The 27,961-nt window shown below is 37.7% G+C and overlaps 1 protein-coding gene across 1 annotated transcript in view; it reads left to right on the forward strand.

Moving 5' to 3' along the window:
* Window positions 1–27,084, forward strand: part of LOC108493508 (LIM domain-binding protein 3-like) — a 33,140-nt gene extending 6,056 nt beyond the window's left edge. Inside the window, exons 3-9 of the mRNA XM_017807001.1 lie at window positions 6,165–6,212; window positions 8,860–8,987; window positions 15,048–15,351; window positions 16,565–16,745; window positions 18,952–19,072; window positions 20,435–20,550; window positions 22,498–27,084. Coding sequence (XP_017662490.1) covers window positions 6,165–6,212; window positions 8,860–8,987; window positions 15,048–15,351; window positions 16,565–16,745; window positions 18,952–19,072; window positions 20,435–20,550; window positions 22,498–22,587 — 988 coding nt within the window. The 3' untranslated portion in view covers window positions 22,588–27,084. The remainder of the gene's footprint in view (window positions 1–6,164; window positions 6,213–8,859; window positions 8,988–15,047; window positions 15,352–16,564; window positions 16,746–18,951; window positions 19,073–20,434; window positions 20,551–22,497) is intronic.
* The last annotated feature ends 877 nt before the right edge of the window (window positions 27,085–27,961 follow it).

Raw genomic sequence — 27,961 nt, forward strand, 5'->3', positions numbered from 1 at the left:
CTGTAACCTGTTCTATATGCTTTTATATATTTTGGTGTTTTGTTTTGGTTATTTGTTTGGTTTTTTGTTGTTTTTTTTTGAGGTATGTTGTTCATGTTTGCAAAGCATTTGCAAAATAAAACTGCTCCAAAAATATAACTTTGTTTTCAGAAAGCAAGTCAAGGGTTAAAACTAGAGGTGTTTTTTCATCACTTGTAATAAAGCCAAAACAACTCCTCATAGTAGTTACAGTGAGTGGAGATTCTTTTAATAATGTGAATGAAGGTTCTTTTAATAGTCTTTCTGCAGTAGGACATGAAAAGGAAAATTAAAAGAAGTCATTTACTCACGTGGTTGAGCTCAGCCTATCGTAGCAGATATCAGTAAAACATGGTGGACATTTGATGATTGACTTGCTCTGTAAGTTAAATCAAGTAATTTCTATTAGATTTATCTAATATTTTTTCTCTAATGAGAATTAGCCTTAGAGCTCAAGTGAGTTTCAAGGAGGTGAGCACTTGTAACACTTGTAGTACAGTGGGAGTTACAGTTGTATATTAAAAGCTGTCAGACATCATGTGAGGAAACCTGTGGGATTTATACAACTGTCACTCATGTTACAGTAATTTTAGAGATAGTAAGAGTGAATTCCTTTGGTGCATATTATTCTTTTATCTTTGGGGTTTGCTACATGAATATTCTGAAAAGATGTATGTTTTAGCATGCTTTACAAAGCCAAGGAAAAGCACACTTCCAGTAATGTAAACTACTTTAACTAAGACCTCAGTTGTAGCCAGTTGTCTCAAATGTGTATAAATGGAATTGGAGATGTTCTCTTGACTCTACTTCTTGATTACGTTTTGCAAGTTGACTTGCATTATATAAGTTCATGGCCAGTCTTCGCAAAGGAAGATTTGGGAAAGAACTTAGTTTCTCACTTTGGTCAGTTTTTACCTAATTGTGACCTACCAGGATCCAGTGTTTTTATTCCAGTGCAAGAAAATCAATCAGCCAGTAGAGGAAGTTTGAGTAAGGTATTATGCAGATTTTAAGATTCAGAACTGGGCTGTAAGGCACTTTCACGTGAAATAATGATAAAGTTTAAGTAACTTTTATTCCTCAGTTGAAATTGTAGGATGAAGAAAATGGATTAACTAGTATATGCTTCAAACAAAAAAATGCCTCTACAAAACTAATCATTCCAATTACTTCTGTTTTAAATATCAGAATCTTCTGTCTGGTACTGTTTGCATATTAAAATTTTTATCTTATATTCGGACTCAAACATCTTCAGATCTTGCAGATAAAAGCATGTATCATTGACAAAGTCCTGTCCTGTAATACTGTCTTTCTTAGTTATCAGTAGAGTCTGGATTTAAGATTTTTACATAATGTGTGCATTTTGTCTTGTGTTCTGTAGGAATGTGCTTGGTTGTGCTATTCTGTAACTCTGCAGATGTATGCTACAGAAAACCTGTTCCTGGTAACTATGCAGCAGTCCTCCTGTATCTGAACTCCGACAGAGCTTGGTTGTGATGTCACGATTTTTGTCCCTGTTCAATCATTTTGTTCATGCTTTCATGCTTTTACTGTGTCTTCTGCAGAGTATTTGCAGCCCCCAGCTCTCTTTCACAGCCTAAGCCTTTCCATGGGTCCAAGAACATGTCATTAGCAGCTTCCACTATTTCATCTGCTATCTCATCTCAGTCTAGGTATATCTGTAAAGCTCTCTTAACTTTATTTGGTTTGATTTGTGTTATGCTCTCTGATTTAAGGTTTTCAGTTTCTTAAGAGATTGACTTGGCAGAGACTGTTGAAAGCACGATGTGTTTGAAGCAGTAGCCTCCTTCCTTATCTTTCACATGAAAACCGAGCGGGGAAACAACTAAGTTTTAGATATAGGATATGTGGCCAAAAGGTCCTTTTGGAACAAAGGTATTTCAGTTGGTTGCTTTGTGCTGCTTTTGCCATCCTAAAATCAAAGTATTTGTCTAGTTACACTGGGTGGGAATGATGGACCTTTTTTTTTTTCTTGGTGAAAACATAGGATCACAGGGATCACAAACCTTTTATTATGCTCTTAATCATGACTAGTGAAAGACCAGTGACAGGGAAAGGTAGCTTCTCTCACTAGAAAAAGAGGATGCTGCTGTACTGCCTCACTTCTAAGCCTTTTCACTGCTTTCATTAACACTTTGACAAAACTAACAGAGGAGAAAACAGCAGATTTTAAGATTCATTTGAACAGTCTTCAGAAATAACAAAAAACTAGCAAGGCTTTTGAGATTGTAATTATCCATGTCCCTCTTATCTTTACATAAGAAGATAGTTAGGAATCACCCAAAGGGGGTGTTTGGAATGAACAAAGTGTGCAAGTTTGATGGCTTCACATCAAGTATAATGATCTTTCTCAGAAAATCATAGAAAATGGCAGTTCAGTGCTGTGCATAGGTAGTACTTGAAAGCCTTTTGATTGGCTTCACATCACTGAAACCAATGCAAAAATGAAACAGCTACAGAACACAACAGGAGAGTTTTCAGTTTTAGAATGTAAACGTGTCTGTTTACAGCCGTGGGAATTACATAGGGGAAGATAATTCCCGTATGGAGCTGATAAAACATAAGAAATAAAATTAACTGCTGATGTAATTCCATTTATTTGAGTGGAAGTACACTAATCATAACTAGTTTCAAGGAGCTGGTGAATGTCACCAGAATGTTACTGGGAATAGAAGGTAAAACAGATGCAGGGGTGTTTACTGCCATTGACTTCTAGTTTTATGTATGAATTTTCAAAATTCCAAAGTGATGAGCTATTTAGAGGTATCCATTACAAGGACCTAATTTTTACATCATGAGAATCATAGAATTGTTTAAGAACCTCTAAGATCAACTGTTAACCCAGCACTGCCAAGTCCACCATTAACCACATCCCTAAGTTCCACATCTACACATCTTTTAAATACCTTCAGGACTGATGACTCCACCACTTTTCCAGGCAGCCTGTTCCAATGCTTGATAGACGTTTTAGTGAAGAAATTTTTTTCCTAATACCCAACCTGAACTTCTCCTGGCCAACTTGAGGCTGTTTGCTCTTGCCATATTGCTTGTCACCAAGGAGAGTACTGTGCTTTGCAGAAGTAATACCTAACACTTTTTCATTCAATCTTCTGGTACAATTAGACTCTTAAATGTCACCAGAAGTATTTAATCCACTGTTTGCTTTACTAACAAGTCTCTTTTAGTCAGTTGGAATGATCACATATCTCTGTGAAAAAAGTGTTCTACATAGTTTTTGTAGGAGGCAGTTAAAAGCCTCTTATACTCAGGTAAATTAAATTGAGGCTTTGGTGACTGCTCTGGCCAGACAGAGCACACCTATTCACATTTCACCACTCTACATCTTAGGACTCCTATAAATCTTCCATAAGAGCTATGTTTTCATTGCTGTCTTGGAAATCATAGAATCATAGAAAGGTTTGGGCTGGGAGGGACCTTATAATCATCTAGTTTCAATACCCCTGCAATAGGCAGGGACAAATTAAGCAACAACTATGTATACTTTACATATAAACAGCTAATAAATTAATATAAAGATAACCAGTATTTGCTGTCACTCCTGGCATGACTGTCTTAGAGCTAGTGTATTTCTTGATTGAGCATTTTTAATTTCCCTTTAATTTCATATCCACTTAATGGGGAGAAGGGAAGCAGTGTGAGGCCTTAAAACTGTAAATTCATTTGTGTTTATGTATCGATATGGACTAATTGGTGTGAAACACAATTTTCATGAGTCATGAGGATAAAAAGATCACCTTGAGATATTAAGACATTTGAATTAGAAGTAAATTTCCTGCATTAGATTGACATGGACCATTTTCCCCTTTCCTGCCCCTTTGAAAGGAAATGGGTTGTCTGGGGAGGCTGTTTCTCCATTCTTGAAGATTTTCAAGACATCACTGGATAAAACATGGAGCAACCTCATCTGACCTCAGAGCTGGCCTTGCTTTCCAGCAGGAGGTTAGATAAGACTCTTCCTGAGCTCTCTTCCAACCTGAAAGATTCTGTGAATCTATGAAAAATCGCTGTCCTTTTGAAACAGCAGTGCTTTAATCGGACCACTAAAACCTCTTGTTTGTGCCTGGCAATGATTTAAGTCAAAGACTTCAGATCTGCAGCACATCAACTTCATATGCTGCTGCCCTGAAATCTTACTGCCAATGGATGACACGAGGTTTGATGCTGACATACACTTCAAGCTGTTAGCAACAGGCAGATGTCACTGTCTGAGCTTCAGCAAGCCTTGGGACATAAAGGCAAATCAGAAACTTGTAGGGCTTGTAAAAATTTGGTTCCCTGATTATCAGGTACAAGGAGCAAACTCAGTTTGGTTGGTTGGTTTTGGAGGGCTGTGTTGCAGCTGAATTAGGTTCTTTATCTTTGTGCACTACTTCCATGTTTGTTTTTAAAATGGTTGTATGTTATAGCTACTGTATTCAAACACAAGGGACCAAAACTGTCTTCTAAATAAATGTATAAGTCAAATTTTTGAGCATCTGATAGTGTTCATTTAGAAATTAAACAATGCTTTAGCATACCAAAATATGGACTTAAAAATCCAGTTTCGACTTCACGTACACCAGAGAAGCACTGAGCATTTCATATAATTTTATTCCAGAATAAAATATGGATGACCTTAGTTACAATACTGTCCCTATCCTGTAAAACATTCTCAGGAAGATGAGGCTAAGATTTTACCACCATTGTTCCAGTGTTTGGGTTGGTTTTTGTTCCTTCTAGATGGCTGAAAAAGGTCCACCAAGAAAATGCAGAAGGATTTCTTGATATCTTAATATCCTTAACTATTTGAATATGATTTCAAACTTTGGTAGATCCAGTTCTATAGTAATTTTGCTTCTGTGAGCAAAGCCATATGCATAACCCCTAACCTGAGTAAAATCTTTCTAATGCTCTTAAAGAGGAATGTTTGAAGTCATTAATCCTTAATCGACTGTGTTACTCTTACTTTTACATCTGAAATGTTATCTGACTTTCACTTATGATCTTGCTTACGAAGAACAAAGCATAGCAGGAGGGTTTTAAATAAACCTGAAGCTCTTTATGCATCTGTTATTCCATCTGGAGGGTTGAAGCAGGGCACCTCATGAGGCAGAACTCTGGGAATACAAAACCAGGAGGAACAGTAGAAAGAGTTACGATTATGGTTTTAAGGAAGGTATCGCTTCTGATCCTGGGATTCTAATCCAAGCACTGTGTCTGTGGTAAAGGGAAGAAAAACTTCTCCAGAAGTTAGGAAAATATCTGACATGTGATAGGCTTCTGGTAATTCTGGCAAATGTGGGCTGTGCTCCCACAGGATGGGGTTGATGCCATGTAGTCCTGCACTGCTCTGCACTTAGACAGGAGCTGTGTTCGTTCTGAATCCTCTTGTTTCTCACACCAAACATTGTGCAGGCTTTTAAGTACTTCCTGTATTTGCGTAAATGACTCATTTATGTTCTGAAATGATGCTGTTTCCCCAAGAAAAAAAAAAATCTACCTGTTTATCTACAACTCTGTAACAGTAGAATGGTTCTGCAAGGGCAAAGTTGAACGTGATGGGTTTTTGCTTCAGCTACTCCAGCCTGTCCTTTCCATGGGGTTCTCCCAGGTGCCTCCTAAGCTGGAAACGTACCTATCTTTGGCCTTTAGTTCATTCAGGGTTTGCTTCTAAGATTTGCTGCAATTTAAGCTTATGACGATGACAAAAAAAATCCCTCATACTTATTTTTCTTGCTAATACAAATAAATGGTGAATGTCAAATCCAACAGTCCAGTGGTTGAACTGAAATTCCACAACCAAATAACAAGTAGACCTGATGAGAGTGGCTTAGGGAGCAATATACTAACCTCCTTTACTTATGTTACCATTATTCAGGTTTCACTGTGATTCCTAGCTTTAAATGAGAAAAGAAAATGTAATGTAATGCCAATCTTATATGATTATAAATATGTACATGTTGGTTTCTTTAGCACTTAAGAGCACCTCTTATTCATATAAATATGTACATGTTGTTTACTTTAGCACTTAAGAGCACCTCTTATTCATAGGAAATTTATGGTAGGAGAAGATATCCCAAATTTTTTTGTATATTTTTTCAAATACAACTTTTGTCTCATTTTAGTTTCAACCGGCATTCTTCCACCTCCATCAGCTACCAGTCACAGAAGAGGTATAAAAATATTTTGTGCAGCTACTCTACCTTAAATGCACTTAACAAACCAGTTTATTGCTGCTAGTAAGCATCTAGTAAAGCGTTAACATAAAAATGATCTGTGTAGAAATTTACTCTTTTTTTTCTGACAACTAATAGTTTTCAGAGCCGGTATTTAATTCGCTGCCTGTCACCTGCCATTGACTGCTACAGATAAATTCAGTAAGGTTGCTTTCACTGCTTTTCGAGATGCCAGTGCTTCCTGATCCATTAAAGCATCTTTGGTCCTTAGGACATCTTTTTATTTTTTCTTAATTTCCTTCTTTCTTTTTACTTTTTTTTCTTTCTTTTAATCACACGCCGTTTCCTTCTCTTCAGCAGAAATTCTGATAAATCTTTTAACTTCACTAAAACCCTTAATGATGTAGTGTAACACTTTATTTCTCTTTGACAAGCCTTTTTATCTTTCTTACCGTATTTAATATGCATCATAAACATCTAAAAGAGTTTAATACTTCTTTTAATTTTGCTATGATTTTGGTACTATGAACGCGTGGGTGTTTGTGTGTGGTTTTGTTTTTCAGCTTCATTTCTCTTGACCATAGAAGGAAATCCAGTGGCATGGTTTCACTCTGCTATTACATTTGGGAAACACTTGAATTTTGAATAACCCTTTTTCTTCATGACAGTCTAAGTATCACTGATCTGGCTCGGAACTTCTTTATGTATTTTGTGCACTGAGGGAGATTCAAATGAGTCTTTCCAACCAATGGATCTGTGCATTTGGGAGTAGACTTTCCTGACTGTATGACATCTTCAGATTAAGGCTGTATGACACGTGATTTAACATCTTTTAATCCACATTGTAAATACTGATCTGTCTGGTTTACCTTGAATAGTAGATTTTAAACCAAGGAAAATTCTTTAGATCATGTGTGAAGGTAATGGCATGTTGAAAGCTGTGTGTGGATCCAGTGTGCCTGCAGTGTACATCTCCCTGTCTGTGCTATGGTAGCAGCAATGACCCTCTGTCCACTGACCCCAAGTACAGTGTGTTCTTAGGCACCACAGATGGGGAGGTAGCAACAGGAAATAGATGGTAAGAAGGGAAAATAAAAAGTATTACTGTGCTTACGACAGCTTTGGCTGTTACAAAATCACAGCACAATTCACAACAGAACTTACAGTGAATACAAACCCCCTAAAACAGTTTATCTTGGAGATTCCTGTTCACTCATGGTATAGTGGACCCAAATCCAGCCCTAAGCCCTAGAGTAGGTACAGAAATAATTAACTATTGCCATTGTAGCAATAGCTAAGTTTCTAGGTCTTGCTAAATAGACAAAATAAATTAGCCTGAGGCAGCAATGCTATGCAAACTAGATCTATAGTAGCAGTACTGTCAGAGCAGCAAAAAGCTATTGTGAGCATAGGTTTATTTTGTTCAAAATTAAAAATCAGAAGTTTCCGTTTGTCAGAATGTTTGGTTTTTACCTGTACTGGAGGAAATTTGCTGGGTTTGCCACATAAAATTAGAACGTGTTTTCTCCAGACGGCATCTGTTTCCACTGTTAAAGAAAGTAAAAGTCAAGATGGACCAAGAGTTTGGCAGAGCTGGACACTTGTTTTCATGTGTTGACAAATGTTTTCCTATAGAAAAAGCCACTGTGTAAATAACTCCTAAACTGTCAGCACAGATGGATAGGGATGTGGTTCACACGAGAAACTGAAAGGAAAAAGAAAGTAAAACTGTGTTTTTGGGGTGAGTAAAAGCAATGTTCTGTAGTGAATGGTTCTTTTTACTGCACACATCTGGGTCTCTGTTGCTTCCCCTCCTTGTACTTCTTTCTTCTCTCTTGCTTGCTTTGATTATGATGCTCTTTTAGTGGTCTATGAAGCACAGACAGTACAAACAGAATCATCCCAAGGCAAATAGAAGAGGGATATATTTCAATGTGTTATTGTATTCAAACTGAGAATCACTGTCCAAGCCATGAAATAGAGAAGAACTGTTTCTTATGGATGTTTGGAATTCTGAGCAAATGTTTTTAATCTAGGAATGCAGAAATTGCATCATAATATTGCCTATCGTGTGTTTTTTGGGTAGGCTGAACCTGAACATTGGGAAAATTAACATAAATTGTGGTTTCAGTCTAAATGGGGAAAAGAATTACTTTTAGAAATTTTTTTTAAAGGTCACTACGATATTTTTGAAAGGAGTACAACACATATAGTTAGCATTTGTAGTAGTAGTAATTGTGCTGAGCCAGTGTATTCTTAAGTCAAGATATCTCTCACTGATTTATCTTATACAAGACCGGGCCTTTTTGTTTGTAGAGGAACAGAAAACAGACATTTTGTAGGCAGGTTCCTGAAGTCTGATCCCTTGTTAAACTGAGAGTTCCAAATTTGTCATATTCCCTCAGTAAGCTATTTTCTGTGACAGCAAGAGCAAATTGGCATTATTTAAAATCCTTATTCAGCTAATACAATTGTCCCAGCCTTTCTTAGCAGTGATAGAGACTGATGAATCTCACAGTATTCTCTCTGTAGCTCTCACGGACTGTTCCTCTTGGAGTGCTTTGGACTGCTGCCAGATCTGTTACTTCTTTAGCAGTAACTTTTGCTGTTTATAAAGTTGTTCACACCTACATTTTGCTTTTAGAAACACAAGCCAGTCATATACACCAATACCAGTTTCTGGAAGCTACGGTGAAAGTCCTGCTGCTTCTGGTACTTCAAAACCAAGAGTTGTTACTACTGCCAGCATAAAGCCCTCTGTCTACCAGCCAGGTAAGGTGCCTTCAAAGTACTGAAAGGATCCAGAAAAAAAATGCACACACATTTCTTTCAGAGAAAGAAAATGCAAAGAATGCACATTTTGCAATAGGACACAGATGTATCAGAAAATATTTATAAACATGGGACTAAATGCTGCTAGCTGCTAGTTTTGGTTCAAATTATCTGAAGGTCAAGGATTTTGTTGTATTCTGCTTCAGAGGTAAAATGTGGAACAAATAGAGGAGAAAGAATGAAAGCAAGGGGAAAGTCTGTAATAAAATATGTGTAGCCTGATTTTGCAGAAGAAATACAACTGGAAAATAACACAGTTAGGAGCCCAGTGACACTACAGAATTGATAAGCTAGCTGAAGAATGCACAATTCAGGAATAAGATAAAATAAGTGGAGTTATCTTGAGTAGAATGTATTTGCAAAATAGATAAGGCCATATATTGAACTTCTCAAACTCAGGCTTACATTTGAAATAAAGAATAACGTATTCATGTACTTCATAATATTTTGCTTCCATTTTCCAGAGGTCTGGTAACTGAAGGAATATATTTGGTTAGTCATTCATGTGAAAAATATGCTCCTTGATATTATTTTAATTGCCTTTGTATTAATGTGTTACAAATGGAGTGAACTTCTAAAGCCATTGATGACCAAAATGTGAACCTTCAAAATGAACAAATTAAATGAGGCAGTGATATAAGTCTAAATACAGTTCTGTTTCAAATTTAAGGTTTTTCTGATCTTAGCAAGAGAACTAAAAAGTTGATTTATATCTTGACAGTCAAGTAAATATGAAAAGGCCAAGAATTCTAAGAGTCCTAAACTCTATATTCTGTAATGGTCTATCTCTGGATCTACTGAAATTAAACAAATGTAGAAATTTTACTTAGACATAAAGCAGCTAGACAAATCAATTGATTGATCTTTATATTTGAGACATAAAGGTGGAAAAAGCCAAGTTAGAAAAGAGCTATCATAAGGTTTTTAAGGATCTCCAAGTAAATAAACCTTCAGTTTTTTCTCATTTGCTTTTGGTTAAGTGTGTCAGCATATACCATGTTCTCACTGAAGGCAAATGTTACTATTTTTGACTTGTAAAAGGAAAGGTGAAGACACAGGATTTATTTCAATAATGCCAAAACTATGGCAAGTCAAAAAATCTCCTAAATACACTGATTGATACTAAACCCCATGCTCATCTGGGGGAAGTGTGAACTCCAGTTCTCAAAAACAGACCTGCCACAGAAATAAATCTGCAGCTATTTGCAATTATTAGCTGTATCTGTTAAAGAAAAAGCTGGCTGTTGAACTCAACTTGAAATAAGAGGCAATCCTTTTGTTTTCCCCTGGGTCGGGCACCTTCTTTGCACTTCCTTACATTGCTGGTTTTATTTTGAAGTTCCTTATATTGCTGATTTTGAGCCCTATTCCCTCCTAATAAAAGCTTTAGTAGGTGGCAGATAAAGAAAGGGTAAGTCTGCCTGTATTGTTCAGGAGTTTGAAATATCCAGTGAAGGATTCTGAAATACTTTCATAAGTGAACACCAAGGTCACTGTGGGTCCCTTCCAACTTTGGATATTCTGTGATTCTGTGACTCGGGTGCAAAAGGGATTCCAGATGGATATTTTATTGAAGATATTTGGGTTTTGTTTTGACACCTTTTTTAAGTTTTTTGTATTTGATGTAGTAGCACTTCACACTGTTTTTGGAACATGACTTGGCCCTGGAGACAGTGGCAGTCCTGAGCAAATGGGAAATTGCCACTTGGGAAGAAATGGAGGAAATGGCATTTTCTGCCACAGACCTGAAAGATGAATAGTACTTAGAAACAAACCATCCAGACAGTTAAAATACTTCCTCACCCAGCTTTGTCAACACATATAAATTCTGTTCTGCAGTGTAAAATGCAACCTCAATCTGAGAGGATTGGCTGTTCTCAATTTATGACATACGTCAGAAAATACACCTTTTTCTTCCTAAGTGCAAACTCAGGCTTTTGCAATAACTGCACTCTCACTTTAACAAATGATCTATTTTTGTGAATCCTTTTGTGAAAAGGCTGAAATAGTGGAGGTTGCTGGGAGAATTTGCAGTGTAGAAATTAGAAGTGGAATGTCTTTATGCAGCCATCAGTGTCCATGGGAGTGACATGACCGGCTTCCCTTAAAATGTGGGGCACCAGCTTCCAGATTACAACACCCACCAACAGGCCCATGTATGCAATAGGAAGAAACCTGATTTAGTCACTAGAAGGATTTACAAGACTCTTTTAATCTGTCTCAGATTGGGGGAAAAAACAAACAAACAAACAAACAAAAAAAAAACCAAAACAGAAAAGGGCTAAATCTTGTTTACACTGAAAGAAACCTCAAAATGAAACTGCATTAAGTATCTGGCTCAGATGGGAGTAATCAGGAGGTCTAAACTTTGACTCACGTGGGAATTTTCTGCTGCCAAAAATCTTTGTTTTCTTCCTATAGGAAAAGCTGTGAACGCTAAAATCTTTTCCCTAAATTTCATGACCCTTTAAAATTTCATTTTTAAAAGGCGTATAGACGTCTCTTCTGAACAAGGTCCACTAGATGGCAGGGTATCCCTGTGTATTCCTTTCCCCTTGACTTTCCCAGACTGGGATAGCTCTTTCTCATATTCCAAGGAACTCAAACGCCAGTTTTGTGTCACAAAGTAACATGATACCTAAGTGTAAGAAAGCAGATCTTTCCTTTTGAATCCCCACGTCCAAATAGGACTACTCGTGGATGCAAAGTGGTCAAGCATAAAGGCCTGATCTGCTCCTTTAGAAATTGGTAGACAGATTCCCACAGACCTTAATGAACTTTCATTACTAAAACAGCAGCCTACATATAATTTCATTTTTAATTCTTCTGAATAAGAATAGTGTCTCCTTATAAAGCATCATCTGCTCTGTCTGTCATCTACTGTATTCTGTAACAGTGTACAGGAAGACTTTGAGCTTCAAGGATGTGGCCACTAAGTCTGGAACAAGCCAAATCAGTTGTGGTTATGAATTTAATTTGTTACTGAAAATAATAAAGAATAACTTATGTCATCTACTAACAAAGAAAAAAAAAAAAGGAAAATTGTTCTCACAATGTGAGCTGGTCTATGACTAAAGCATTTGAGACTACATAAATCTTTACTAAATGAGTCTTTGGTAACATATCTTTTTGTCTGGAGGGAAAATAGCCATTGATACTACATTGATGGGGAGAATTCCAAATTCCCTGGAAGCAAAGAATTGGCTTGTTCCTGCTGCTGCTAAGAGACCTTTTCTCCTGCCATTCTCTCAGGATAAAAATAATCCCATTCATTCTTTCCTTCTCTAAGAGAATCTGAGGGGTGAGAGAAACAGGGTGATAGAGGTTAGTTCACTGAATTATTTAAAGTATTAATTTTTTAACAGGTAGTGGTCAGCTCATACAATACTGATATTTTAAGAATATATTCTCTGATATACTGAATCTTAGTACTTTTTCAGCAGCAAACAGCCCGTTTTTTCTGCTGCATATATGCTGAAAGACTTGGAAATATATAAACAAGCAAGGTGAATGTGTATGGCAGTAGCTACTAAGACAAAAAAGTTGTTCAAATAAGCTTAGGGATATAGTTCTAAGATAATAAGATAATAATGCCTTCTTAATAACAACTGCCAAAATCTCAAAGTAAGTGAAATCTTTCCAATACATTGCAATGACACTATTTTAAATCAATACTAGTTGCAGCTTGTTCACAGGGGGAAAATGTATTGTAAGAAAACAAGCCTGTAAAATTAAATTACAACAGCTGAAAAGAGAACTCAGACCAGTTGCAAACACCCAATATTTGTCATTTTGCAATAATTCCTCTGGTACTTTCTTTCAGTAACTGGAAAAAAAAATCCTATTTAGTTGCTTTATTTTACTGCAGCAAGTAGAAAAGACAGAGTAAAAATAAAGAGAAGGTAGAGAGAATGAAAGACAAAGACTTTTCCCCAGTGGGTATCCTTCAAAGGGGTCTAGATTAATCTGAACCCAGATAAATCATATTCAGTCTGTATTGGTTGGAATAAACAAACTGGAAAAATAGAACACCAACACTGTGACATTAAGGAAGAAAAAAAAAGGACAAACAAAGAGCCTGTAAGCTGAATTTAGTAAAGACAATAATAGAAAAAGACATCCTAAAAATGGTACCTGGACTGCATTTGTTCTTCCTTTCTGGAACTCTTGGTTTGAATATCTGCCCATTTTGTTAGGCCCTCTGTGGGATACATGGCCATCCTCTGCATGAACCACAGCTCACTTTTGGGGGAGGGAGAATCCTTTCACAAAATGAAGTGAGCTAGAAGTCACCTTATTTAATTAGAGAGGCTCATAGGTAGGAGCCTTTTGAACTCACCAATTAGAGATGAAATATTACCTTCTAATTTTGCCTATCTTAATACTGTAATACATAAATAGCAACAGCCTCAGGATCTAAAGAGATTGCATATAAACTCTGTTCTGAAATCTTTAAACACTGTTTACCCTTTCCAAGTGAAAAAAAAAAAGGAAGCCTCAAGCTAAGGTGGGATACAGTTTTTGAGGCAGAAACTTGTTGAGACTGTAGAATAAGAAAGTTTTATCAAGAAAATGCATTAGATTCAACTCTGACCTCGATAAAAAGAAGATCATGAGGGTGATTGTAGTGCATTGATATAAATGCAATTTAAGCACCTGCAAATTGCCAATAACAAGTGCAAGTTATTCCATGTAGCAGGATGTGGGCTAAGGGAGGAGTGTTAAGTAGAACATAATCTCACCACTTAATTTCTCACTTAATTATTCAGAAAGATCCGTGTTACACTCAGAACTCTCTTGGTTGAAATATCTTTTTAACTGCAAGCCCCTTAAAACTGTCCATGTTGTATTTGGTCATCATTTTATTGGCGCTGGGATCTCTTACACAGAATGTCTGCCTAAATTGCTGCAGAACTGGCTTCTGTTCCTGAATCTGTGCTCTCTCATTTGGGCAAAACACTTCAACTGTCCAAGCTTCTTTTCAGTCATTCACTTTGTTTTCCTTGCAAAGGAAAACTGCTTTTAGTGCTCCTGTACTTGGCAGTAACTTCAGTCCTACATAATGCAAGATCTGATGTTTCAAACAGAGCAGGGCAATGGGAAAACTTGTTGGTATGTGCAGGCTGTAGCTCCTGCTTATTTTTACATGATAAAGCTCCACCCAAGATTAGAGCCTGGTGCACACAAACACAAGAGGCAGTCTGCACTGGAGATTTTATCTGATAGTCAAAGGGTAGAAAAAAGAAAGTGTAATATTCTATTTTATACACAGGAACTGAGACAGAGAGATACTACACTTTGCTCAAAGTTATACAGGAAGTCTGTGGCAGAGCCAAGAACTGAACTGAGATCAGTCATAACCAGAAGTCTGGCCTTTCTCTAAGTGCTGTTGGCTTTGTCTTGCTGGTCATGTGAGCTGAATTGGCTCCCTCAGTATTGCTTCCAGTGCTCTCTATCTCTGTGTTCCCTGTGCAAGCCTGTTTTTCTTCAGAAACCGAGGAATAAACCCACAAATGATAGATAACAGTGACATCTGTAGAAAACGTTGCATTTGAATGAATATAGAGACCAAAAATTAAGCATAACTTATGGAAATGCCGAGGAATTCCATCTAAAACTTTATTATATGATCGGGCCTTTCTGTTTTTAACCTGCCTTAAACAGATTATATGGCAATCTTCAAAATTAACACAGAATTGTCATATCCATTCCACTAGAAAATGAAGAGATGACCTTGAAAATGGTCTCCATAAAATCTGTAAAAGCCAGTAGGCAATGACTTCTGTGATGCATGTGGATTAAAAGTCAGTAATTGTGCTGATATCCTGGGCTTCACTCCAGAATAAATGAGCAATAATGGAACAGACAATAATTAAGTATCATCTGAAGCTTTTACTTTTTGTATGTCATGGAGTACCCTTTGGTAAGTATTGCTGTATTGCCATCAGAAGAAAAAGACTTTAAAATACTTCTTGGTTTCTTTTGGGATACTTAAAACAGCACCAGCACCAGCACCAGTTCATTCCTACACCCCAGCCAACACGGAGCCTGCAAGTCGCCCTCCCTGGGTAACAGATGACTCCTTTTCCCAGAAATTTGCACCTGGAAAATCCACCACCACTGTCACAAAGCACATCCTACCAAGGGGTGCTCCAGTGCCATCTCCTGCCTCAACCTCTGCTTACCCATCTCCAGTTCCAACTTCTTCCCAGCCTCCAATAGCCCGGGGAACAGTTCAGAGGGCTGAGCGTTTCCCAGCCAGCAGCCGAACTCCTCTCTGTGGGCACTGCAACAGCATCATTCGGTAAGGGCATGAGGTCTTCAAGGGGGATGAAGCAGAAAAAAAATATCAGAGAGACTGGTTATTGTACATTAATATACAGTACCAGAGCCTAAGACTCTGTTAAATTACCCAGCAGGGATGTCTGTTGTCTGCCTCATTAATTTAACATTTCCAGAGCTCATTTTGTTATTGTGCGGTTCTCTTTTTATCACTGCAAAGTTATACATGTTAATTGTTGGTCTCCTGGATGCTGTGGCAAATCACTGCTTGTTTTTTAAACAGGTTTCTGGTCCTAAGGTAACCCTTTGAAGGAGGTTTGTACAACTTAATTAGGAGAGTTGGGGGGCTGGGGGCAGAGAGAGGGGATTATGGACAGAAAAGGAACGAGGCATCATTTTGGAACAGCAGCCAAATGTAATTGTTGCTTTTGTGTCTGGAGAAAGATAATGCCTACACTCTATTACCAGTGATTCATAGCATGCCTCTCCCTTCTCCTCTCCCAGTTCATTGTGCTGGACCAGTGCCTACTGTTAGCCTGTGGACTGCTATCCAACTTTCAGTAATCCATGTTTAATGACAGTCTTCTCCACTAAAAGGAGCTAGTTTGGTGATGTGGAAATGCTGATTATTGCTCTTTATGTATTCTGAAATGGAAATAGTCCAGTAATAATCTCTATATCTAACTACAGTCAAGAGTCAATCACCAAAACAAATTTAATGTGTCTTCCACATAATGAAAGAGCAAGTTGTCATCTGATAGTCTGACATTTCCAGAACATGCTATATGCCATGCTCTCAGATGAAAAGAAGGCAGGAGACTTTAGGAGCTATTGTGAGGTGTGGATGTGTAGGTCTAGAAAGTTGCTTTTTATTTGATGCTTTCAAATAGTAGCATTATCTTCTATGTTGCAACCCTTGGCCTTTTCCTGTTGTCTTTGCGGCTGCTTACAAAGGCCTGTTATAGCTGTGCAGATATGAAAACAATTGATGATTTTTCCAACAGTTCTCTATAAATCCAGTGTATGTGACCAAGCAATAATGAAATGTTTTAACCAATTAGCAGTGTATTTGAGTAATGATCTTGAAAAAGACCATTTCTGTTCAGGCTTCTGGATGTTTTTAATGTGCACCTCATGGTTCAAGTAGAATGCTTCTTACACATGTACGTGGTGTTTGCAATCAGGGTCTTTCAGTCTTTTTGCAATACAAATAAGATAACCATGATTGTTTGCAGAGGTCCTTTCCTGGTAGCCATGGGTCGCTCTTGGCACCCAGAAGAATTCAACTGTGCCTACTGCAAGACATCCTTGGCTGATATGTGCTTTGTGGAGGAGCAGAATAGTGTGTACTGTGAGCGCTGCTATGAACAGTTCTTTGCACCAACCTGTTCCCGGTGCCACACTAAGATCATGGGGGTAAGAAAGCAACATTAACCCTTTCTGCAACTGTGTGGATCACTGAAGTAGTGAAATAGTTTAGACTGTAAGCAATGAATGTAGATACTTTATTATTTCCTCCTGTTTAAGAATTATTTCCCAGCTTGTTGATTATTTCAGAATGAGAAACATATTATTTTATAATAATTTTTATCTGTCTGAACTCTTGGATATTTCTGTAGTTTATTCAACTCATATAATATGTAATCCAGTTACTATCTCACTGTGTGTAAAGTAAATAACACTTTCTAGGTGGTTTTTTGCTATCCAGTACACACTGTGTTACTTTTACCCCTCTGTTCCTTATATTTATAGTAAGAGACTTGAACTGGGTTTTTATTTCTTACTTAGGGCTTAGTCAAAATTTCAGTGGAGAAGTCAGTGATGTTGGGAGGAGGCCCATTGCTCTTGCTGCACCTCACTGGTAGTTACCAACACAGCTGGCTTCTTATAGTTAAGAAAATACAGAACAAATACAAAGTCCGAATTCCAGAAAACCAAAAATACATGCCACTTTTGTGCTAAAGTACTCGTGTACAAGTAAATGTACAACTAAATTTGCTCTCCATGTAGCTTAGATGGTGATGAGGTTGGAATACCATGAGTTAATTTTAGCAGTGTATTTGGACATGCACTTGCAGTGAATATATGACATGATCCTCTTAAATGAGGAAGCCAGGAGCACCACATTGGTTTTTCACCGCTTAGCTGTCACCTTTGACATCTGTCTAAATGTTTGCATTGACAGACTAGATGCTCTTCTCTGCAACTGCCAATTAGGGATGGCAGCATCAGACATTGATGGTGAAGTCTCTGGCTCCAACCAAACCAAGTCTCATTTGCTACTGCAGCAGTAGGAGTAATTTTACAGCAGAGTACTGACTTAAGTTACCTAATGAATGCTGGCACAAAGCAGTTTCCCATTATGGATTTTCATCAGGAAAGCAGCAAAGATGCCAGCTGCCTCTATTTATATTATTAAGATTTCTCAAGCTATTTTTTGCTTCTTACTTCACTGACGTTCATAAATGAATCCAAACCTATTTATCAGTGATAGTTGCTTTGCAAACGGTAACAGAAGTTAATGAATCTCAAATGGTGATTCTCTAATAAGATATATGGCAAACCTAAATTAGAGTATTTTGCCTATTCACTGGATTAAAAGCATGGAAGAGGACTTCGATCCATTTTGTCATAATCAATGGACATTAAAAGTAATCTTTAGAAGAGAATCAGACTCTATGTATATAACTGGAAGCAGCAAAAAATAGGATGGAGATTCTCAGCTGGTATAAATCAGAGCTCTTTCACTGAAGTTAACAAAGTTAATTTCCACCAGTTACACAGCTGGTCTTTTGAAATCTGGACTGTTTGACAGAGATACACTGTCAAACATCATCCTGGGCATATGTGAGATGGAACAAATCAGCAGGTAACTGTGCATTAGAGCTCAGTACAGCAGCTTTGGGGCTTGGAAGGCTTCTGTATGACAAAAGAATGAAGCAGTGATAGAGATTGCTCCATACAGAAGTCAGAAGCTGATAAAATCAAGGCGCTCAGTTTAAGAGAACATCAGTTGCGCAGAATTAGAGTTTTTTGTGCTAAACACATGGTCTAGGAACAGACACACAGGCTTATTTTTACTAAGTTTACATAAGTTAAAATCTAAGAACTTTTTTTTTTTAAATTTTCACATTAGTTTGTAAATCGTTCTTGTAAGAAGCATAAAGAAATTGCTACATTATCTAAACTGTTTTGAAACAACAGCCTTAAATCACTTATTCTTGGTCTTAGAGAGAAAATCACTCTTTAAAATTTATTTAACAAATCATACTCTTGCACTGAAGAGTTCATACTAGTCGTGACAAAACAAAGGAGAAAATAATCAGAATCTTTGTGCAGAATCTCTCCTGCAACAGCAACTGGGCATGTTGATACAAACAGCTGGCTGAACCATATTGTTTCATTTTGGCAAACACATTGTTCTAGAAAGTTTGCAGTCCTATTTCCTCTTTCTTTCCAGAAGGAGTCCAATTTCTGTCATAATTATTTCTTTTGAGGAAGGGAATTGGCTGATAAAGAAGGGAAGAATGTAGAGCATCTCTGCTTTGTGTTAGTTCTCCAGTAGGTTGTTGCAGGGCTTGCTCTTCTGCTGGAGATTTTTGGTTGTTTGTTTGTTTTACAGGAAGTGATGCATGCCCTAAGACAGACTTGGCACACAAGTTGCTTTGTCTGTGCTGCTTGTAAGATGCCATTTGGAAATAGCCTGTTTCACATGGAGGATGGGGAACCTTACTGTGAGAAAGGTATGGCAAACTGGAAAGTTCTGCTCATAATCATGTGCTTCATGTTCATGGAAGAAACATAAGAATAAAGCAGCTGATGAACAAAATAAAATCAGTTACCCATCCAGCATGGATTTTGTTTCCACTCTCCACACATACAAGTGTTTCTGTCTCTGTATTTTTCTCCAGTTTATGTGATAGAATAGCTGTTCTTTGCCTCAGTGTCCCAGAATGCCTCACCTCACTTCTCTCCCTGATGTATTATGATATTTACTTTGCATTTCTCTTCTTACACCTTTTCCCCTGTCCCACTCCCTTCCTTGGCAGATTCTGCTCACTAGAAATGAAAAATTATTCATTTAGGACTGCCCACAATCTCTATATTGAATCGCTTCAGTTATGGCCTCTGATGCTGCTGCCTCGCCCTAAAATTGTTCAACCACCATATATGAAAAGATAGCTCTGCACAGATGTGCAACACATGGTAGTGCAGATTTTGTTTTCTGCCTGCTGCAACAAATGAACTGCTTCTTGCCAACTAACAAAGGAAAAGGCCAAGTTTTCCCAAACTATGGAAAGGGTAATACGGTTTAATAAATGGTACTTGCCATGCAAATGAGCTGCCTGACATGGGAGGGAGGGAGGTTAAGGTTTAAGTGATATTCCCTCTGTATCCCCTTGTCCATTCAAAGAGCCTCCAGCCTACTTCTCTCTGGAGATTCCTTCCTTATGGTTTATGCAATTCAAATTTTACAAATCAGAGTAACTCTTATTGAAGAGTAAAAACCACACAGCTGAACTGACTGGGCACCTTCCTTCTAAAACTGGAGGTTTTGTCATAACATCTAATAACTCTCATGAATTCCATCTACCTTTAGAATTTCCACTAATCTTTTCAATGTCAAGCCTTTTTTGAGTGCACTTGATAATCAAAGTAAAGATGTACTAATCAGCCAGTATGGGGTTATCATAATATTCTTTCAATGCAGGAAGAACATAAATCCAGTGATGAAAACTTGTTAACATTCCCTGGCCATTAGACTCCTTTGTATGACCATATTTGTCCTTATTAATAGATTCCACATACATTAAAGCTAATTTAAAAGTAATGTGAGAAACATAAGTTCAAATTCCATTAATTTTTTTGTTTGTCTTTTAGATTTGTGATGACAAATGTCATACTGACGTGGGGTTTTGAACTGAGTTTGTATTGAAATAACGAAAGAAAATAACCAAATTTCAGTATGAGTGTTTCAGTGAATGTAGTTGGAAACTGAGCAAAAACAATCAAAAGATTCATTGTCTGGAAACTTTCTATTTCTCTTGGATTTAATACAATGACATTAAGAGTTTGTTCTAAGTTTGCTTTCTGTTTTATTTTAGATTATATTGCTTTGTTCAGCACAAAATGCCATGGCTGTGATTATCCTGTTGAAGCTGGAGACAAATTCATTGAAGCTCTTGGACACACTTGGCATGATACCTGCTTCATTTGTGCTGTAGGTTCCACACCAAATACTATCTCATTCCTTTATACTCCTAAATTTTGTAGTAACATCAGAAAACCTGAAAACAGGAATGACTAACATATGCCTAAGGATGTGGAGGGATGGAATTTCATTTTTCACTTGCAGATGGAGAAGGATGGGAGTCATTTCTCTTCTCCTGCATAAACTTTTACTAGAATTATGAAATTTGACCGTCACAAGTGAGTGTTTTCTGATAAAACATCCAGTTTTAGAGAGTACATACAGCAATACATACCACTATTGCTGTTACTCTTTCCAGTGTTTACCAAATAAAGATAGAGCAAGACTGAAAATAATTTAACACCATACTGAACAGCATAACCATAATCTTACTTAAAAAGCAGCAAAGTTTGTATTTCCAAGCAGAATGCTTGTTGAAACTTGCAAAAAGGAGTCTGTTTAGAGAGAATGAATAGTAGTTAACATAGAAGTTGGGCAAACTCATCAATCTGTGGTGTGCACACAGCTATAGAGGGTGGCCATATTCCCACACTCTGCACACAAAGCAGGAAAATCCATATGATAAAAGTACTTTCATCTGGTTCTAATACTGCTGTGCAGCTCCACAAGATAGTATTCCTAAAGTGATAATATCTAGAACCTCTAATTAGCTAAAAATAGTATGTTGGCCACGCCAAACTGACAGTGACAATTTCTAATGTTTGTTTAACTCTAAAATTTAGGTTGAAGAGTTGAAAGTATAGAAATGTTTATAAATATCTAAAGCTAAACTAGCTGCTGGTCTCTCAGGGGTACATGGAAGTGAGTGACACAAAAGTGTCTTGTGAAAACTGAAGTCTTTTGGAAATTCTAACGTAGGAATAGAGTTTCCTTCACAAACTGAGAGCTATTAATCACTTATAAATATTGATCACTTATAAAAGACACTTCCTCTGAATATTTCATGTTCTTTTTCTGCTCGTTTACCTCAGCTACCCAGTTTTCTGTGGAGGTGATAGTTTTATTATGCCTCACAGTGGGGTTCTTTTTTAGGACCTAACTTTATTTCTTTCAATGGGTTAAGTCAAATGCAAATCAATACATGACTCCTGATTTCTGAGATGCTATCCTCATATCCTGCAACGTGCAGTAGCACATCTGATGTTGCCACCTAACCCCGCCATAAGCATTAGGGACAATGTTTACTCTTACTTCTAGATTGTGATGTGTTGCCTGCCTTAAGTGGTTCTAGTCAACTCTGACCTTGCAAGTGGCGTTGCACTACCCTGTGTAGACACCTGAGCAATTCCAGGGCAGTCTGAGCTGACCTAAACCCGGGCTGCCTCGCCCCAGCCGTGCATTCTCACCTGCTTTGTTATGTCAACACTGACACCTAAGGCAGCCAGGCAGAGAACTCTGGGGTTGCAGAGTAACCTGGTAAGAATAAGTGATTAGTATTCAGTGATGGCTGTCTAAATGACTCACTCCTTGATCACATAAGTGCCCATACCAAGAAACAGTACCCATAGAAATGGGTGTCTAATGGTCTCATGAAAGGCTGGTGCCCCTGGGAGCATGGCACCTCACCAGAGCCTTTGGGAAGTCCTGTGCGTGTTAAAGGATCAGAATCGGGATCTGAAAGTCGGAGCATGTGCTCCAGTGTGCCAACATCCTTTGGCAGTCCACACAAACACTGCTTGGATGTGCCAAAGCTGCCCAGGGGATCGTGTACCAGTAAACTTAGCGGGCAGGGGTGTCAGGAAAGTACAGATAGGAGAGCTGATGCAGACCAGAGCCTAACCTCAGTGTGGAGTAGGAAAACTACCAAGGCATGCACTTTGAACCAGGAAATCAGATGCACTTCTAGCAATGAAATGCATGGGCAGAAGAGAAGTACAGTTGAAATTGATAGTCACATCTATCTCGCTCTTTTTTTCCCCCTTAATTATTCCTGATTGTATTTGTTATTAATTCTAGGTATGCCATGTGAATTTGGAAGGTCAGCCATTCTACTCCAAGAAGGATAAGCCACTGTGCAAGAAGCATGCCCATGCCATCAATGTTTAAAAGAAGAGTTGGTAGTCAGTAATGCTGGGGTAAAACAGATGACTAACTGGGCAATCATAAAGTTGATAACCATGGCTAGCATTTCCCTTGGTAAAAGCTAGGCAGTTGGTACTTCAGAAGTTTAACTTTATCCTCTTTCATAAATGCAGAACGTGCTTTTTTTGCAAGGTTCACATGAAAACCTGAATGAACAGTCAAAACCAACTGAACTAATGAACTAGTCCGTTATTAGAGCAACAGCTGGGGAAAATCTTGAAATTAATTGAAAACCTTAATATAAAAAGTAATGTGCAAATACAGTTTCAGTTGAACTACCCACAGCAGTTTTACTGCTTAGACCACACACTGGTGTTTAAAAACAACTGGAAAAATCCTTTTGTAGCAAGTCATTTTCTTTCACAGCAAGAATGAGTAAGTGCCATATGTACAGTCATCTGTAGAACCAAAGGCCATAGCTTTCAAAGGGAAATAAATAGATTAGGGCTTCCTCTATGAAAGTGAGTGCTATTCCATTATGTTGTGGTGCTACCTCATAGCATCAGATATTTTAGATTCTTTCCAAATAAGAAGTCTGCCTTGAATCCATGTGTAGCTGGGAAGCCTAGGTGACAATCCATAACAGTTTGAAAATGAAGTGGAAATGGAATAATGCCTCCCATAACCCAGTAGGATTGAGAAAAGCATGCTGGGTCAGCCTTGCCAGGGCACTTGGCTTATATGTGTACAGTAGATCAGTCCACTTTCAAATCATAATGGAAAAGGGACAACTGGCTTTCTCCAAATTGCTCTGACATTGAATGGAATAGAGCTATCTGGAAATAAGTTTTAATTTGAAATAAGTTTTCCTTTCCTCTTGAGGAAAAAAAAAATAAATTTAAAGTCTCTTTGGATTCTAATTCCCATTGATACCAGAGGGAGGTAGAAATCTACATCTGGACCTTCACACTGATGAATACAGAAGAAACACATCCATCTAGCACAGCCAGGAAGTGGAAGATTCCCTTTTCTATCTCACATAATTACGAAAAAGGCATTTTTTTTTCCTATAGTAAATTAACATTGATTAAAAATTCATAAGGCAGCAGGCACACACTCTGTATTACTTTCCTTAGTTTAAATGCAACACATCATTAATTGTAGCAGTATTTGCCATTGTAAAACAGTAGCTAAGTTCTGACAATTAGGATAACCATACAGTCACCTTTTCTAAGAACCATACAGTCATCTTTCTTCTAATATTTTAAGAACGACTTTCAAGTTGCTCAAACAGTTATTTATAGAACATTTTTTTGGATTTTTTTCAAATGAGCAAAACTTGTAGTACTGATAACACTTCTGAATTTTTAAATAGCAATGACTTTTATACTGGAGACAGCAGTTCTGTCTGATGGAGTTAAGATGGAAAGTCTGATCACTATTCAAGTTTTATTAACTCGTTTAAGTGAGAATTATGATGTGTGTGTTGACAGCTTGCAGTACTGACAGTTTGGAATTAGTATTTCTGAGGCTGAGGATGCATTCTGTGGGCCACATGCTGGTGCCATCTGCACCTATTTTACCTTGTGCTTTGAGCAACAAAAAATTACATAACATTGTCTGCCTTGCCCCTCCTATGGGGGCATAATGGGTAATGCCCATTTTAAGATATTTATGTGTCTCTCGAGGAATGAAAAACTGTCCAGAGTTTGGGAGAGCAATAAAAGAAATTTGGAGTTCTAATATGAGAGTTAAGTTAGCTGCAGGCAGTTTGCATCTTGGACAAAAATAACAACCTGAACTGCCTGTGGCAGTTTTGACATGTATGACCGGTATTTATTCAGTAGGTATCTTAGTTTTCACTGATCTTAGCAGTGATCTGACCTGAGTGCTACAGGCTCAGATTTTTGTATGCATGAATTAGTCTAAAACACTAGTACATTATATGCAAAGCCTTTTTTTTTTCTATAAGCAAGTAAATTTTCTGTTTTCAGTCGGTGCTGGGCTGGTATGAATATGGTTCCATAGATTACAAAATCCAAAGATCTGGCTCACAATATTCTCCAGATTAATAAATAGTAATTATGGAAGATAAATATTTTTTCCACCCCTAATTTGACTTCATTAAATACATTTTCACAACAGTGAGAAAATTCTAGATTTCCTTTTTTCAATGTCATTCTACAAAATGATGTCATTATCTGTTATTTGAGAGAATTCATATCAGCATACTATATACTAAGAGTGCATTGAAGATATTCTTTAGACAGATTTCTGTGTTACCCACTGACTGGGACTAGTCTCTGACTGCAACATCAAAACAGGGAGTCAGGCTCCATGGGAAGACACAAAATGGTAGGGCTTGTGGTGGAAGCCTCAGGAGAATTTCAGAAGGTCTTTCACCTCTGATGTGCATGTATGTGTGTGTGTGTGTGTCTCATCCTCCCTCCACCTTCCCCCTCGATGTCCCTAAAAGCTTCCCTGGCAGCGTGAAGGATGAAGCATTCTAGGATATGGCCAGAGGTGGAGGGCTGCAGCTTGGGCAGGGCTACAGACTGGGAGATGTTGTTGACAGACACAGCATGGCTGAGTCTGTCCCTTCTTGAAGTCCACTGAGGAGCCCAGGCTGGCAGCTGGAGTTGCTGGTTTGGACAGGGCTGTGGGAGATGGGGATTTCCATGTGGGCAGGGGAAGGGGGGCTTGGGTCAGAGAAGGCAGAGTTCCTGCAGCAGCCAGAATGTAGGGGCTCTGGGGACCCCTGGTTTAGTGTAAAAAGGTAAGGGAAGCCCTTCCTGAGGCTGGGGTTGGAGTGGGGGGAATAGCCAGGTAAGGCCGGTTTCACCAGGCTGACATGTTAGGTAGTTGGGGTGGGGCAGAGCGGGAACAGAGGTGGGGGCATAGCCAGGATGACTCACTACAGTCAGGGAAAGGGCTTGAATTAAGAAATTAGGGTACAAGTAGCTCACAATAGCCCAGAGAGGTGCTGTGAGTATGTACAGAAGAGGTGAGCGAGGATCCAATCCCAACGTATTAAACCTGAAGTCAGCGCTGCAGAAAAGTGAACACAACGTCCACAAGCAGAGCTGAGCTGAACCCGTGGGGTGGCAACAGCGAAAATGCAGCAGCACAGACTTCAGTGGGAGCTGTACTGGCTTGAGAGAATCCTGAAAATTTCCTTCTCAATGGGAGCCGTACAAACTTGAGAGAGTCTTGAAAATTTCCTTGGGCAGATAACCTGCACTGTAGCACATGCCCTGACTCCAGCTGGTGTCTGAGCAAGTGAGATTAAAGCTAGTTTACATATCACTATATGAGGTGCAGTGGTATCTCTGAATGAAGAACAGAGATACCCTGAGGATTATCATGTAATAAAAATTTCCTGTTATGACTTGTGCTGCTTCATAATGTGGTCCAAAAATAGGGAATCCACGTACCCGCCCTTGATATCTATATTAAGATATAATTTTTGCACATATCTGAATCAGAAATTTTTGAATAATGTAGCATTTTAACTTTCACAGGGGTAGGATACCACATAACTGCTGATACTCTTCTGCCACATGTCACCTTTGTGATATGGAGAGTGTAAAATGCATATATATAATATATATATCTAAAATTCAAAACATGGCCTTTCAATTATCACTGAACATAATGTTGTACAAAAATATGCAAGGTTAATAATGTGTACTTGTTTATGTTTTATGTCTTGTAATAGATACCTGGGATGAGTCCTAAGTTCCTCTGAATATTTCTTTTCATTCTAATTAATGTGGGGTTTTACCTAATAAAGCAAAGATACTGTACCTCTGAATGATCAATTAAAAAGACCAGTCTTTCATCTAACAAAAAGTGTTCAATAACTTTTCAGTCTAAGGCTTCAAAAACTATCTTAATGCTTTTCTCTCTTTTTGTGTTCTTTCTGCAGAACAAGGTAAATTAAATGTTTCCAAGGATGACTGCTTTTATTATCTAGGCAAAAAAAAACAGTCTTAGGACTTGTTTTTTTTAGAATTTAATTTTTACTATATTGGATCCACACATTACACAGTTCTAAAATCAATTCAAAACGAAGAAAAATATTTTTTTCTTTGGTCCTTCAGTGGTCAGTATTTTGGGTGAAATGTTTTATTAAAGATTATTTGTATTTATGTTTAATAATGTGAATTTCCACAGCACTGAACACACTTATTAGTGTCTAATGCTGGGCACGCTAATGTTTGTTTGCCGGACTCGTCTCCTGGTAGCGGATATTAATTTGTTTAGTATTTATAAACATCAGAATTTGAAACTGAGTGATTTATTGCCTGCAGTGATCATATATTAGAAGTCTAGGTTTTATAATATATTGACTTGATGCCACAAGTGCCCCTGCTTTTAGATATATATTTTTTCCTAAGTTTCTAGTTATTTCAGAACAGAATGTAGTGTGGTTTATGAGATGTGAGTAACTACCTTGCATGGATTATCTGTGCCAAGATGAATAAAACAGTCTAGTAATAAAAGCAATGTGCAAATACAGTTAAAGCTTTATGATTTGGGCATATTTATTAATATGGCATGTGAACAGCTGACAGCTTTCAGCCATGTAACACTGATAAGAAAACACACACAAGCTTGTACTCTCTACTTCAGACCTGAAAATAAAAAGTAAAAGCATTGGTTTCAGCATTATTGTTTATCAGTCTTGAATATTTTATTAACCAAATAATGTTGTTTTAAACAAACAAATATCAGTATGCTTAAAAAATGTAGTGTTCTAACAGTACATGTTATAACTTAGCAAGACCTTTACAGTCACAGACCTTATTGTGTCAACAAACACTGTTTATGGTAACTTTGTAAGGAATGGGCAAATTCTGTCTTAAGTTACATCGATGAATCTGCAAACAAAGTTTAACTGCATAAGTTCAGGTAGGTGTTCTTCCATTCCTTAGCAAAAGTTATTTTAAATAATGCACAAAATGTTTTAAGCATCCTCAGTGAGCTCTAGTACCAAGGAATACTTCCAAATGAAAGGATATCTTCATATAGCAGGGTGTTTTTTAAAAACAGCCATTTTGTGCATTCCTGATTCACACTTCTTAGGAAGGCAGGCTTTTTAGAGATAAGTACATTAAACCTAATTAAGAAGTTAGATGATAAAGAGACAGACTTGGCTTCAGATGGCATTACAAAGTACAGCATCAGGAATCACAGCTGTGTGCACTTTGATTTTATTTTAAAGCCATGATTTCCGTTCATAATGTGCGTAAGGAAAAACAATTCAAAAGAATGACCAGATCACATTGCAATATTCTGCCAGTTCAAAATCACTGTTTTTCAGATTGTCTGTTCAGACCTTTAACCTTTGCACAAGACAGTGGTTCCTAAACTGTGCCCTGTGATCCCTGGAAAG

Source organism: Lepidothrix coronata, unplaced genomic scaffold (assembly GCF_001604755.1).
Source record: "Lepidothrix coronata isolate B3197 unplaced genomic scaffold, Lepidothrix_coronata-1.0 Scaffold17, whole genome shotgun sequence".
NCBI classification, from domain to species: domain Eukaryota; kingdom Metazoa; phylum Chordata; class Aves; order Passeriformes; family Pipridae; genus Lepidothrix; species Lepidothrix coronata.